Source organism: Mycotypha africana, assembly GCF_025528875.1.
Source record: "Mycotypha africana strain NRRL 2978 chromosome Unknown BDF20scaffold_2, whole genome shotgun sequence".
In the NCBI taxonomy this organism is placed as follows: Eukaryota; Fungi; Mucoromycota; class Mucoromycetes; order Mucorales; family Mycotyphaceae; genus Mycotypha; species Mycotypha africana.
The window spans coordinates 2,719,939-2,734,228 of record NW_026515726.1 but is presented as its reverse complement, the minus strand read 5'-3'; the positions used below and the strand labels follow the sequence as shown (position 1 = coordinate 2,734,228).

Here is a 14,290-nt window from a genome sequence, read left to right as displayed (position 1 = left end):
TACTCTACGTATATTAAGCAGGAACGGAAGAAATGTTGATATCGTGTTCAAATTGCATATTTTCAAGGGATCGCTCACTACATTTTAATTCATGATTTGCTTTCATTTTGTTAAAAGGAGATAGAAAAAAGTACTGAGGAGTTACATAATCGAAAGAGGGGATTAAATCCTCAGGAATCATTGATAACAGATAAAGGTTTCATTGAATTGCTAGAGAATCAAGTAACGAGAATAATTTAGATCTAATATACAACTGCCTTCATGCCTATTACTTTTAAGATGAAACACCTGTCTTTGATGATTAAAAAGGCTACTGCGGTAAGATTCAAAAGCAAACACAATGCAAACGTAGGCATGACTGGCTCTACCTAGACCATGCATACGCCTAGGAAATCTCAATAAGACAAAATTACAAGAATTAGTTAGACGAGCGAAGGCTATATTGCTTTACATATAGAACTACTATAAATTCGTAACGAAAAAACTGACGACGCGGATTCATAATTGGAAGTAATCATCTCTATTTTAACATTCAGTTCGAACCTATACAACATGCGAGGTTTTGAACTTAAACTATGTCGCTATATCTATCATTTCTCAACTCTAGTTGCAATAGAATGTTGATCAAAGCAGAAGTTGGAAGAAAACAAATCATAGCGACAACTAAGCATGTTCAATCTGTGTTTTTAGATTGATATACTAGGCATTAGTTATTAAGGCGCAACCGTTAACATATATGAAGAGAAAGAAGGCGTTCATTAGTAAACAGTGTTTCGCAGTAAAACATTAAGAAACATATAAAAACTATATTACATCAGTCTCAATTTATGATTTTTAAGCTGGAATTTCTTCCAAATTCAAAGTAAAATACTGTACGTAAATCGGTAAAAACCAACAGTATTAATATTCTAAATTGTACATAAATTGCTAAAAAGTATATACACACAACATTGAGATTGACAGCTATGGGGTGGTGCATTCTCAAATTTTGTTCGCTATCTATCCACAGTATATCTTTTCCAGCTTGGAATTCATAACTGCCCTGGAATTAAGTTGTAAGTGGGTTGGTTTCCTGCTGATTGTGTCTCAGTTATAATATGAAGTCATATATACAATAAGAAAGTATTGAGATATGGTCATTTGCTTGCTAGAAACCATTTGAAATATTCGTATACACTCCAACTGATGGCTGTACTAGGCATGTTGGTCAGCACACGTGGCTTAAATCCTCTAAAGAATCCTTTCACTCCATGTCTGCTGTAAATAATTGAAACTGCCTCTTTAAACCCGCTGGTGTTTTTGATTTGAGCGTCATTCGAAGACCCTTTTGTTTGTAACAGTGTTTTGACCACATCTAATGGCGTTGTTACTGACGACGCCACCGCGCCTGCAATAGCACCTGCTAACATATGTGCTTTCGGGTTGTATGTTCCTTCTGGATCTAGCAATGTCCTACAATATTCATAGGTAGCAAATTGAACAGATTGAAATGGTATTGACATTGATACTGTTGTTGGGAAACTAATATAGAATGCTTTCAATCCTTCGGTGCGATATACTGTTTTTGCGCACTCGCGCACAGATCGGTATACTGAATCGCGCATTTGCATCCTTTGCTTTATAACTGAAAACCGCAGAACGGGTCAGCAAAGTAGTGAGTGATGGTGATGGTACGGTTTTAGAGTAGTTAACTTTCAGTCTCTTACCATCAAAGGGCGTCATGAGACCATCATGGGCAAAAGTAGCAATAGCGCCTGCAGTTCCTGAAGCCAGCAGTTGTGGAGATATCACAATTGATTTATTGTTGTCACTGGGGCTTTTCAAATTAAGTTGTTGATCGAAAAATCGATTGAACTTTTCTTTACAGAATTCGTAAGTTGCAAAGTGTATCGCATGAGCAGGGCCAGCCCCTACCACCACAGAATATACCCCTTTCCATAAATGACGTTGTTGTCCACGTAAATATTGTTTAGACGCGTTCTTAACCGCAGTATTTAACTCTGCAGCAGAGAGTACTTGCATTCTTGTCTATAAATAAAGAAACCATCTGTCTGTAAGTTTACACAGCTTTGAATTGGATGGAAAAATGCATAAATGTTTGCCGGCGGTAGAATCAAAAAGTGTATATTTCACTTAGCACCTTTAGAAAGTTTGCACCTACATGCAACGTCTCACTACGTTCCAAGCGAACCATACTAGCTCCAAGTTGTAACGACTACCAAAAACCGTTCAAAAAAGGTATACAAACTTACACGTATACTGTCGACAGGATACATGATACAATGCTCACCGATTCCTGCCATCGCTCCAGCGATTGCATTTTGTGTCATAGTCGAGTTGGCTCCCAAAGATTCGTAGTCGTGTTCCTCATTTTCGCTCATCACAGATATATGCGTTTTACCAGTGTTATTTTTGATCAACTATGGTCTTTTTGTTGTTTCACAAAGAATTGAAAGGTTCTGTTGGATAAAGATTAGACAGTTAAAATATTAGTAACTTTGGAAAGAAAGCCTTTTATTGAAATCGAAATAAAGTTAAAAGAGATATGCACAATGCCTCTATAAATACGTTGGTATATGGTATCTATTTCAAGGGTACGTATATAATAATTTTTGACTCCTCAAAGAAGTGCATATAAGAAAGAAGTGAGGTTTCTTTTCCCAATCTTTGTCAAAATGATGTAAGAGGCTTAGTCGTGGTATGAAAGGCTCAACGTCTATTCGGAGGCTTCTATTCTGAGTCCTTTTGCATTCTAGAAAAGGAAAATGCATTCCTCTACAAAAGGCGGAGTAAACTTAAAATGAAAGACCAAGCAACATAAATTCAAAGCTACAATGCTTCATTATTATTTGTTAAAGGTTTTGTTTGATTATTTTTCTTTTTTCCTTTTGTCAATGCAAGTAGCATTTCTAGGCGGTATATTGAATAAACTATATTGAAGCGTTTACAGTGTAAGATCAGAGAAATAAGGAGCAGGGCAAATAATGCAGATTCAGGGTCAGGCACATAGACTCTCCAAGCATATCGTCTCATTGGCTGAAGATTGCTATGTACAAATTGTCTTCTTTATAATTCTATCCACTCAATGTTCTAGAGCGGCTTGAACTGCAGCTGGTTTATGACTTTTTTTAAACACATTAAATGCCATATTTGAAAATGCAATCGCTCCAATGGTGATTATTAGAAAGAATGCCTAAATTATTATCGTGGTTAGAAAAGAAGATCAACTGATAGCACATATCAACTATCTATTACCATTGTTTTAAATGAAATTGGTTCCACAAAACTGTTTAATATCTCAGCAATAACTTCAGCAGATATTTTTGCTCTATCAAATGGACGGAAAGCAACGTCTTCAATTAGTCATGTTGCGAAGAAAGAATGATACAAGAGTAATGATTCTTCGCTTACTGAGCAACAGCAGTATCTCGGTTCATACACGATGCCCACTGATTACACAGATTTTCAATGGCTGGTACTCTATCACTGTCTGCACAGCGATTAGCTATGAAGCTGTTTGTACAGCTCATTCTTTCTTCATGTAATGCTGCACAAATGAGGGAGCAACAATAAGTGATCGTGGGTGGCGAAAGTAGAAAACAGTCATAGAAGCTATCAATTATTTACCATGTATATGTTCTTCGGTTTTTAGTTTGAAATCCTGCTTGATTGATAAAATTATGTTGACAAAGATGTAAAAGATGCAAAATGAGCATATGATATTGAACAGTGTCTGTATGTAAAGGACGATTGTGTATGTGATATCCTGGTGTTTTAGGAATCGAGATTCGTATATCGCTGTTGGTTTTTTTCCGTTATTGCTTGACATTGAAGAAGCTTTCAGCGTCAGAATTTTAGATGTCTTTTGGTTCTCTTCAACGAACTGTTTCGATCGTTGCTGAAAACGCTGTGTTAAAATATTGGAGCTCAACAATCGCGTATCGCTTTTGGTCTCGATATTCACATCAAATAGTTTCTGATCTGGTTTAATCGTTGGTATAAAATTGAAGTTGTGATTTTTAGGCAAAGTTTCCCTCACATCATCAACAGTATTCTGATCATCTAAAAGTGAATGGATCGAGCTAAATTAAGAGAGCATAGAAAAAATCGAACATGTAAACATACCTGCTTCTGCTCGGTTCCTTTTACTCCCAAACATGTAGTTGCCTGAAGAGCTTTGTAAGTGAACAAAAAAATCTCAAGTCAGAAAATGAAAGGTTGCATTTCAATCCAAATTATGCAAGCTGGGGTTTTCCAACATTTGCCGTGACTCTGCAATTGTTATAGTAAAAAGTAGAGTAACTAACCTCGTAGATTTAATCAAAAGGTCATAGATGTTGACACAAGCTACATATACATGGAGGTCGATAGGTTTAGAGTCGTAGTAGGCTCAATATTCAGACTTCTTTTCAAGCAAATCACCATATTTGTTCGGCTTTAACCGGGAAAACAATTGAGCGAATTGATTGCTGAAGTCATACACGTTTTTTGCGCTCGAGAACAATTCAAACGTATGGCCACATAAGTATTATTAAATCATTCAACCTATTCCGATAAGTTCTCCAGCTATTGATTGTGGCTAATGTCATATAGGGTTTGAAACATCACTTATGTTTGTTTTGTGGCAGATATATGCATTAAATAGTTAATGTTCCAAAAGCTGATCGGAATGAGACTTTTATTGGCTACATACTGCCTGCTTTCATAAATATTGAAATGTGCGAAATTATTGGATAGAAATGTAGAACCCACAGACCATCTTACTCAAGTACAAAACTTTCGAAGCAATTATACTCAAGTAGTTGGATTTTCTTATGGTCTATTCCCAGGAAAAAAGAGTGTTCAGAATTTTAACCGCATGACCTTTGCCTAAAAATGAATTTTGCGGCACAAACTTTAGCAAGATGGGAATCATAGCAAAATGGGATATTGTAGGAAATAGGAATCTGGAATTGCAAGTACAAAGGATCTACACAATAAAGTCAGCAAATGAGTGGAAGCATTGTTTTTCCGCCTTCCCGAGCATCAAGACAACTTCTTTGAATAAAAAGAGTTGGGGTCTAACAACGTCTAATCTTCTCATCTCTTTTTCTCCTGTAACTTGCACTCGGTAGTACTTTTCAACAGCACACTTTATATTTAAAGGTTTTCGAGAATAATGGGTTTGATTGATAGGATCAAGAACAGTTACGATTATCACAAAGTTGACAAATATACCAAAAGACGGGTATCCCAATCACAGTTTGGAAGCTATGACCGTCGTTACTATGAGCAAGTTTACAGAAATGGGGATTATCTGCGTCCCGAGGAGATACATTCTACAAATTCGTCATCTCGATCGAGCTCTTCCAACCATTTGTCCTATAAACAATCTCGATGGTCCATTCCAGACTTCTTGAAGAAATCGCACAGAAAGTCACTTACTGTCGCTGCTGCTCAATTGAAAACCTCTGAAACTTATACCTTAGATCGTGTTTAAGTGTGTTTTTTTTTTCTTTTTTGATCGTATTTTTCGTTTCATGTATATAGATTTCATTTTTTTTCTTTCTGTACAGTTAAACTTGTCATATCTCTCGTTCATTTCATTCACAATATAATTTTTTTATAAGTGTAGCTCTAGCTTATCCCGTTTAAGCGATTACTTTATTTTGAAAATAAAATGGCAAATGCTATTTTAATTCTCTGTTTACATGGAGGTTGAAGCTACGGCTGAGCCACCCGCTCAATAGACTGTTGCCACTGTATTTCGCATTTTACGGAGCCTTTCTCTCATTTCTTCTGAACCAAAATTTTCAACCTAAATTTCTTGTTTAACAATTGCACAATTTATGCAAAACTCCCTATTACCTAATAATGAAGTACTTACTCGACGTAGAATAGCAGGATAAAGGTCCCAGGAGAACTGTTCCTGATTTGATCGTCTCTTAACAGAAGATTCATCACTTAGAGACTCTGGTAAATAAAAGCTGTGCTGCTTCTTTTTGCTGCGTGCCAGGGCAATGCATGGAGGTTCTCGTTCGAAGCCGTTAATTAACTGTCGGGCTACAGCTGGATATAAATCGCAATGAGGTGGAAGGGCTGCATACTCGGTGTAGTATGCCACGGGAGTAGCTTCAGATGTCCCAAGTTGAATTGTTTGATGTACAGTCATTCTGGGTGTTGAACCAAGAATTTGATTAAGTGTCTAAAGCTTTGTTCAGTATCAACATAGAAAGAGAGCAAGAAAATATCTACTTTCTGTATTTATATAAGAGCTAAAGGGCAATGTGATCAGAAAAAAAGGCCTTAACTTTAAAGTCCTATTTTGACATTACTCGGCTTTTAAGTCTGACTAACAGGACAGGTGATATCATTCAAAAGTAGCAAAATGCTGATGCACACAGATCTTGATAATAGCACTTTCGGCTTCGTCGTCCAACATAAGATTACTACTATCAACTACGCGAGTTTGATCCAATGGCACTTTTCAGTGTTCCTTCCCAATAAGCCCGATCCCACTCTAATCAGAAATACTCATCAACGAAGGGGTAGACCCTTATCTTTATAGTATTTGATTGTCATTCTATTGCTTGAACCATAAAATTGCAGAATTGTGAATCTTATCATGAGATTTCATCATGTGGATCTCTCACTTTTTCACGTCTAAGCTACAAAAATCCAGCTATCTCAGAATACAACGCGAGCGAAAAAGCAACTGATACCCATGATCTGATAAGCAAACAACACGACTGCATTTACGGCCATTGACGCCCTGCTGAAAAAATTGGGTCTAGCCAAAATAGACAAAAAGATAAACTCAAATAAGGAAGACGAAGTTTGATAGGTTTTTTGACTCCTCCAACCTTCTTCAACTTCGTCATTTGCACGGGATTAGACTGTGAGCATGGTAGATAGATTTGAAATAAAGCCATGCCTATTGCAGCAACAGTAACAAACGAACAGTGCTTTAACCGAATGAACGGATGTAGAAAAGTACACATCATCAGTTTATTTTATGATAAAAGGTGTAATACGATAAGTATAAAATTGTTGAACTAAGTGATAAATGGGTCCTCACTAATCGGAATCCTCGTCACTATCACCATTTTCTCTCAACCAAGTAGCGAAAGGCTCTAATTGTTTCAAGAATACAGATTTGCCTTGGGGCAAGTGAGCCTTATCATTCCAATAAAGAATGGCATTGTCGGACAAGACATCATTCTTGTAAAGTTCTTGAACAATGCGGCGGAAAGATTTGGTAAGCTTGACTTCTTCATAGCAAGTCGTTTGGACTTTTTGAAGCAAAAGAATTTCGGTCTTGGGTGATTTACAGAAATCTGCCAAAATCTGTGTCCATTGATTGACTGCGCGCAAAGCTTGTCCCTCAATTTGATCTGCACGGTTCATAGTATCGATGGTGTTGGCGAGTGATTGCCAAATGATAGGGATGACATCAGCTTCGGTAAGAGCAGCCTCTTTCATATTTGCTCTGATAAACTGAATCACTTCTTTGTCCGAGGATTCTTCACCTTGTACGAGCTCGGACAACTCATTCAAAAGGGTGGTTTTAACGGAATTCTTCTTGGATTTGCGATAATAATCCACTAAACTCTTCATATTTTCAGCTTCAAAATGACGGATAAGGCTATCTTCATCACGCTTGTTGGGAGGGAAAAAATCAACAATGCGCGCATTCAAACCTTCGCTGGTTAGCATACGGCCTAACTGGTCAACATTTTGCTCGGTTATGACAGTTCTGAAAACGCTGGTAACAAAGTTCAACGCCAAAGCTTCTTTGATCAGATAGTCTTGGAAAAGTACCTTTAAGACAGAGATGGGGACGATTTGTTGGCAAACGAAAAAACCGGTTGCTTTAGCCAACTTTGAGTTTTCCTCGGAAGACCATTTGTTACTGAATTGCAGAATGTTCTGAAGAGTCTCTCCAAAAATTCTTTGCAAATATTTATAACGACGGATAAGCTTATTGAACGTATCAACGTACTTTTTAATCACGGAGGCATCATCTTGTGCTGCAAAAATGCAGAAAGGGCTTTGCTCAACATCATTTTTAATGATTCCTCCAGGTTCTTTGAAGTCGATAGAAAAATTTTGTTAGTTTCTTATTACTCTCGAAGCTTGCCATCTCTCTTTTCCTTCATTGGCTACTCTTGTTACCTAAGATGCCACCAGTTATAAGAATTTCGAATAGAGAATCTCCGTATTTGCGATAATCAAGAGTGTTACCGAGATTGTCAAGTTTAGCAGAAACAGCTTCAAAATCACTTTCTTTGATGGGTTTAAGATGGTTGAGAATTTGATCTCTGAAAACTAAAAATTAAAGAATCCGACTTAATGTCAGCCTTCTGAGGAATTCAATAATTTAATCGACACCGCTCATGTTACTTACCTTCTGGTTCGTGTTTAGCGTTTGCTTTTTGGACACCCTGAAAAGCGCAGCAAAAAAAAAATAAAAAATATTAAATTACTGTCTTTTTTTTTTTCAAGGTCTTACTGCGGAATATTGTACTTACTTTTCTTTGTTTAATTTTTACACCATGCAAGACAGGTTTAGGATTATTAGTTGCCTGGGGTTGGGTTGTATTCATGTAAAAGCGTAAGAATGCGATCTTTTTCTATTCTTCTGATTGCCTGGGAGACTTGTAGAGATTTGTACGGTGAACCCTAAAGAATAATGAGCGAGGAAAAGAAGAAAGGAAAATAAGAAAAAAAATCATCTCAAAACTTTTATTTCACGAAATGGGTCAACTGACGGTATGTGATGCTTTTAACTGGTTTAGAAGGATTTTGTCGTTTTTTCTCTAGTCACTTTTTTTGGACTCCACATGGCGGGTATCTGAATGCCAAAAATAAGGGGGGGGGGCAATTAAGAGATCCGCAGGTTCTATTGAATCGCGTTTTTGTACGCGCATTCGGATTTTTATGAACTATGGATATAGACCTCCTCAAGCTTAGCAAGCAAACTAATAAAGAAGCACTCACTGTTTATTTGAATGAACAAACTTTTGATGATGTAACTTTAATAACTCGGGCTTCATAGCTTCTATTAATTGAGAGACGAGTTATAAACTCATTGTATATAATCAACCAGATCCAGGATTTGGTTAGATCTAAACTGAATAATTACCATTCTTCTGATGAAGTCGGCCCCATTTTACTCTTACGTGCAATTATACAAGGTAGAGAACTTTTGTGTCTTAGACATTTTAACAAATTCAATCTAAATGTTTGCTGTCATAATCGTCAAAAAGGTTCACCTGTCGAAGGTGGTGGGAACGGTCAGTGTCTGCATAGACGATTTTTAATATTACAAAATGTCATTGAATGGTAATAATCTCGGCTCTCAAGAAGTTAAACGACATACGTGTGTTCTGAGATTTCTCTTCAACTTCGTAGGCTAGGCAATGAAGAGAACGACACTTCACAAAAAACAAAGCAAGCATCTTCTATTGTCAATCTTCTCTTACCAGAAGTAAAACGACTGTTTTTGCAATTCATCATTTTGTCTTACTTTTTATTCAAAAGCGTTACCTTTTTTTAGATAGAGTTGCTTTCGCCAAGCTACCTAGGAAAAGCTGCTAACATGATCGTCGACATCGTTAAAGCAAACAGACCTATTCAATTGAGGCTGTTGGATATATTTACAAAGATCTGGAATGTACTCTCTACTATCGATGAAGTTAGCACTTTAAATAATATATTCGACGATCTTCTAGAAGCTAAATGGTATCGGCAGTTAGCCGTAGGAATGGCGTCGGCACTAAACGATATGGAGCTCTCCGATAACCAGTTACAATTAGTTGTAAAATATATGATAAGGTATATTATTGGCACTTGTTCTGTTTCAACTGTGGGTTATATCCCTACAATTTGTCCTTCTAATATCCTCGGTTCAGAAAATTGTCAGAGGTGGATTTGGAAGAAGTTCCTCCGTTTATATGGCAGCTGCTGCTTATATCCCGAAAGGGCTATAAATCGTTAGTCTTGAATGGCATTTTAGACTTTTTTAATGTAGTTACGAAAGATAAAGATACAAGGTATGTCTCATAAACAAACCGGATTTTTTCATACACAATACTGATCTTTCTTTCAATTCAAAAAGCCGTGTTGAGGGCACAGTGATGTTGCATATCTCCTTTGCCCTGAAGCAGGATCAGGAACTTGGAAACGAACTTATTAAACTAATGAAAAATGATAAATCTAAACAGCTACAAGTCTTTAATGTTGCTTGTTTGTTGACAGCCGCTAGAATACACCGTCTGCAAGATGCCGTTTTTGACCTCCTCAAATCGTCTATTATTTCAGCATACAAAGATAATGACAAGCTTCACAAGAACCACTGGATCGCAAAATACACCAAAATGGAAGAAGACGCTTTTTGCAAAGTGTTATTAGACGTAACTGATAAATCAGCATCGGCTGGTTGGGATCAAATCATACAGAGCTTGACACAGCTGGCCATCCTACTAATAGATACAGCAACTAGTTTTGGTAGTTTCCTTGCTAGTAAAAATAGTAATGTATCATCTTCAAAAACTATACATAAATATGTTTCAAAGATTACTTATACGCCACTGTTCTTCTTTCTTTAAAATACAGCCGTCATAAAATCAAGAAGCAGCCACACGAAAGAAGATGGCCCCATGGAAAGACTCTCCAAATTTGGTGTCGAGGTTCTTCTACGACTTTTCAAATACCATGATATTGTCAGGGGCGAAATATTTGAGCAAATTACTTCACGGATAATGTCCAAATCGAGCAGTACAATGGAGTTCTTATCTTTGTTAGGGACCATAATGAGAGAATATCCTGACACAGTTGAGAGTCATCTCAATAACGTAGGCTTCCGATCACCTTTATTAATCAAGAGTATAAGTTCTTTGTTCTTTCTCACCATCTTTTACCCTTTTTTCAGATTAAGGATATTCTGGATGTTCTGTCATTTTTGCCACTAAATATAGCAGATAAGTTGCTGCAGGTCGTTCAACCTCTTTCTAAAACGAGTGATCAATTCAGGAATAGCTTGATTCTAGTATTACGAAAAAGTTTGTTCTCAAAGTAAGTGTTCTGTTAAACGACCAGTATTGATTTAAAAGGGCTACGCTTACTAAATACCTTTGGTTTAAATCTTGTAGAGATCTGGATGGACGGTTATTGGCTGTTCGAGGTTTTCTCAGTATATTGGACGAACAAATGTTGGAGGCATCCCAAAACACAGAATCTGATCGAAATTCCAGTTCTCAAGCAGTTGTTTTGGAAATCCTAGGTAATACATTCAGCGTTTTATACATCAATTGTGTCTAATTTGCCTCAATTCAAAGGTCTGCTAAGGCGTTGTTTAAGTCAACAAGCTGAAGTAAGATCGACTGTCTATAGCAGTCTCGGATCCCTGAGTCAAGAATATCCCATTTTTGCTGGTGACATATTTGAATTATTGTATGCTCAGGTACAGTATCTATTCGATAAGTGATAGACCTATTGATATACGCTAACTATTTTGAACGTATCATTGTCTTTGTAGTTCGCAAAAGTACTGGAGAAGGATATGAATATACCCAACGTTATCAAGATCGACGCTTGCATTGAGAATGCAAGTAATGGTGCTTACCCAAGAAAAGTTGAAGATGTCCCCAATTTGATTATCAATCTTGTAAAATCATTAAGGTCAACTTCAGTCCAAGACACAATACCTGCGGTAACAGCAGAAACAATAACTCGATACAAAAGTGATCTCAACACTTTTATTGAAAAGTTAACAAAGGCTGAACTGGAGGATTTTGAACTGGACAAAACATGCAATCTTGATATGGCAACACATCTCGGTTTACGAAATAATATACTGGCGACGTTGTTGATTGATATCTACGAGGTACTATTTGTAAAAGTAAAATCCCTCCTATTGACACCAACTAAATGCTTAATGTCTTATTATTAGGTCTCATTGGAATGTGTATTTCTGACGCACGGTATTACTGTGCAGTCTAGTGAAACGCTATTAACTCTTTTCAAAAAAAGAAGTTCATTGATTACTCGCTTGAAGGATTCTGCTACGAATGAAAAGGGCAAAAAGATTACCAACGTTGCCGAACAAACACATGTCAGCCTAGAATTTACGTCAAATATAATCCAATCCATGTTCATTCCTAGCCAGATAAAAGCGGAATATACCCATTGTATCCGTGATCTCAAAGCAAATATCGATTTTACTCACTTTCTAATTACCAGTACTTCTAATAGCTTAAGAGCTGTAATGATCGCCCTCTATAGAGTATGACTGATTTCGTGAACTAACTTCTGTCTTTTAAAACACTAGGCGATCAATGACCTTTATTGTCAAAGAGATGAACAGCATTTTGAGTATTGTATTATCATTTGCAAAATATATCTGAAGATCCTAACCAATGAAGATTCAGACAGTACCTACGCTAATCAGCTGTCCACGAAAAAGGCTCCGTCTGTTTTGGGTTCCATTGCCAGCTCTCTCTTAACTATTATTGAAATAGTAAGACATGTGTGGCCTGAACAACTGGCTATGCTCCTTAAATCGATCGTGGAGCTTAATGATGATGAAGACGCGCAACAAAATGAGTTAGAAAATTTGTCCGATAATGCCAGTAGTCGCCCTGCCACATATGTGTACAGAACGAAAAATCGTGTCATTATTGACTTTATCATGAATATCAAGGAGATTATTTTCAAATATCTCTCTGGTCGCACACCTATCTACAAGGAAGCCTCTCAAGTTATGCAGCTTGCTTCATTTTTATGTGACAACTTGGAAAAAAAGGATCCCGACTACGTCATTCGATCACGCCATGTCGTCTCATGGCTAGATAACTTGGCCAAGGAACGTCCATTGGAAGAAGTGAGTTTGGCCAGAGACATCATTACTTTACTGATCCAATTGTGCGCCAACATTGGAGAATTTGATGTGATACAAAGTCTTTGTGAAGATATTCATATTTATATGGGTGATATCGAGGTAGTTACAGAAGACACTGATGATATGCAGCAGACAACTAAATATGCGATCATCAATCCAAAAACCTTGCCTGTCATCCTTATGAAAATATTCGAGTTCTTGGACCATTCATTGGACGATCTAACGTGGTGTATAGGCAAACTCAGGCTTTGTGGTGAGATTGCTTTACTCTTTTTATTTGATACAAGGCTTAATGTTCTTATTCATTTTTCCTGCACTTGCAAAAATTAGCCTCAGAATTAAATAATGAAGACACTACCAGATTGTTTGAGAAGGAGCTATGCAAAAGGCTTGTAGCCCTCATAATGATTCTGAGCCAACTGGTGAAGTCTGTCTTAACAGATGTACATGCTGAGAGTTTATTCAAGACGTTAGCAAAAGCTTACAAAACATTCCATACACTTGTAAAATACGTAAGTAGCTTCTATTCTCAGATTGATTGATCGGATTGTTGCCCTTATATTTACGCCTTATATCTTACAGAAATTGGGCAATGTACAAGAAATTTCTCAAGATTTTATCAGCGTTATTAGCAAATCAGGTTCTGAAATAACGACAAGAATGTATAAATTTTTAACAGTTTACGGGCAAACACAAAGCTTTGATCCATCCTTTGTTGATGCTGGCGGTTATAAGAAGAAAGGCAAAGGTAAAAGTAAAGAGGTGAATCTTAAGCGTAGGGCCAAGATCCAGCGGGAGTCAAAAATGATACCCAATTTGATTTTTGCTGTGGAACAGTTTGAACGCCATTTGATTCAATTGAGCAGGAAATCGAAGATCGATTTCATGCAATATATGAAGCGTAGCACTTCCCGTGATTTCAAGATTCAAATAGACTTGGTTATGCAGCAAAACGGCGAATCTAGTGCTGAAGAAGATCAGCTTGACAAGGATGAGAATAATGAAGAAGACGATCCTATTAGTCTTTTTAAAAAGAAAAGGGTCAATAACGAAGAAGAAGAGGATAGTGGTAACGATTATGGAACCGAGGGATCTGCATCGAACAAAAGAGCCAGGATATCATAGTTACCCACCATTACATGCTTGACGAATATTGATCCTAATAAACAGTATAAAAGAATTCGTATTTCCACAGATAGATCTGATTACTTCTGATTTGCTATTTTTTTAGTCATTTTGTAATAATCTTAAACCATATACTTAATATCTGTTGAAGAACCTCTTGACGATTTTAGAAAACTAATACACATTTTCCTGTATCAACAGAGCAATGCGCGTTTTGACGGAGAGCAACGTTAAACCTCACCGGGGACGATATAATAACGTTTTAGAATCTGTTTATGTCAACGA

The 14,290-nt window shown here is 37.0% G+C and overlaps 7 protein-coding genes across 7 annotated transcripts; 3 read left to right on the top strand and 4 right to left on the bottom strand.

Annotated features, from left to right (window-relative positions):
- Window positions 1-1,136: 1,136 nt before the first annotated feature.
- On the bottom strand, window positions 1,137-2,330 carry BDF20DRAFT_814698 (mitochondrial carrier domain-containing protein; the record flags this gene model as incomplete). Its single annotated transcript, XM_053077008.1, has 3 exons — window positions 1,137-1,624; window positions 1,707-2,028; window positions 2,253-2,330. 3 exons carry the CDS (start codon window positions 2,328-2,330, stop codon window positions 1,137-1,139), a joined length of 888 nt encoding a protein of 295 aa, XP_052939635.1.
- A 1,077-nt stretch (window positions 2,331-3,407) lies between these two features.
- BDF20DRAFT_815473 (Di-sulfide bridge nucleocytoplasmic transport domain-containing protein) lies at window positions 3,408-3,829 on the bottom strand (the record flags this gene model as incomplete). Its single annotated transcript, XM_053077083.1, has 2 exons — window positions 3,408-3,547; window positions 3,628-3,829. 2 exons carry the CDS (start codon window positions 3,827-3,829, stop codon window positions 3,408-3,410), a joined length of 342 nt encoding a protein of 113 aa, XP_052939634.1.
- Window positions 3,830-5,158: 1,329 nt separating this feature from the next.
- On the top strand, window positions 5,159-5,479 carry BDF20DRAFT_904948 (uncharacterized protein; the record flags this gene model as incomplete). The annotated part of the gene is made up of 1 exon (XM_053083099.1): window positions 5,159-5,479. One exon carries the CDS (start codon window positions 5,159-5,161, stop codon window positions 5,477-5,479), a length of 321 nt encoding a protein of 106 aa, XP_052939633.1.
- Window positions 5,480-5,722: 243 nt separating this feature from the next.
- BDF20DRAFT_910785 (uncharacterized protein) lies at window positions 5,723-6,151 on the bottom strand (the record flags this gene model as incomplete). Its single annotated transcript, XM_053083746.1, has 2 exons — window positions 5,723-5,797; window positions 5,867-6,151. The coding sequence occupies 2 exons, from the start codon at window positions 6,149-6,151 to the stop codon at window positions 5,723-5,725; spliced, it is 360 nt and encodes a 119-aa protein (XP_052939632.1).
- Window positions 6,152-6,939: 788 nt separating this feature from the next.
- On the bottom strand, window positions 6,940-8,752 carry BDF20DRAFT_854742 (armadillo-type protein). The gene is made up of 4 exons (XM_053080203.1): window positions 8,511-8,752; window positions 8,387-8,423; window positions 8,155-8,307; window positions 6,940-8,066 (listed from the first exon to the last, which is right to left on the bottom strand). Exons 1-4 carry the CDS (start codon window positions 8,583-8,585, stop codon window positions 7,057-7,059), a joined length of 1,275 nt encoding a protein of 424 aa, XP_052939631.1. The 5' UTR covers window positions 8,586-8,752; the 3' UTR covers window positions 6,940-7,056.
- BDF20DRAFT_316113 (FANCI solenoid 2-domain-containing protein) lies at window positions 8,738-11,703 on the top strand. Its single transcript, XM_053075190.1, has 12 exons — window positions 8,738-9,010; window positions 9,089-9,176; window positions 9,249-9,324; window positions 9,394-9,469; window positions 9,539-9,816; window positions 9,894-10,034; window positions 10,100-10,512; window positions 10,597-10,835; window positions 10,913-11,055; window positions 11,133-11,263; window positions 11,319-11,433; window positions 11,519-11,703. Exons 1-12 carry the CDS (start codon window positions 8,927-8,929, stop codon window positions 11,544-11,546), a joined length of 1,812 nt encoding a protein of 603 aa, XP_052939630.1. The 5' UTR covers window positions 8,738-8,926; the 3' UTR covers window positions 11,547-11,703.
- Window positions 11,543-14,005, top strand: BDF20DRAFT_815348 (FANCI solenoid 4-domain-containing protein; the record flags this gene model as incomplete). The annotated part of the gene is made up of 6 exons (XM_053077076.1): window positions 11,543-11,866; window positions 11,933-12,244; window positions 12,311-12,585; window positions 12,640-13,130; window positions 13,211-13,392; window positions 13,463-14,005. 6 exons carry the CDS (start codon window positions 11,543-11,545, stop codon window positions 14,003-14,005), a joined length of 2,127 nt encoding a protein of 708 aa, XP_052939629.1.
- Between the last annotated feature and the right edge of the window lie 285 nt (window positions 14,006-14,290).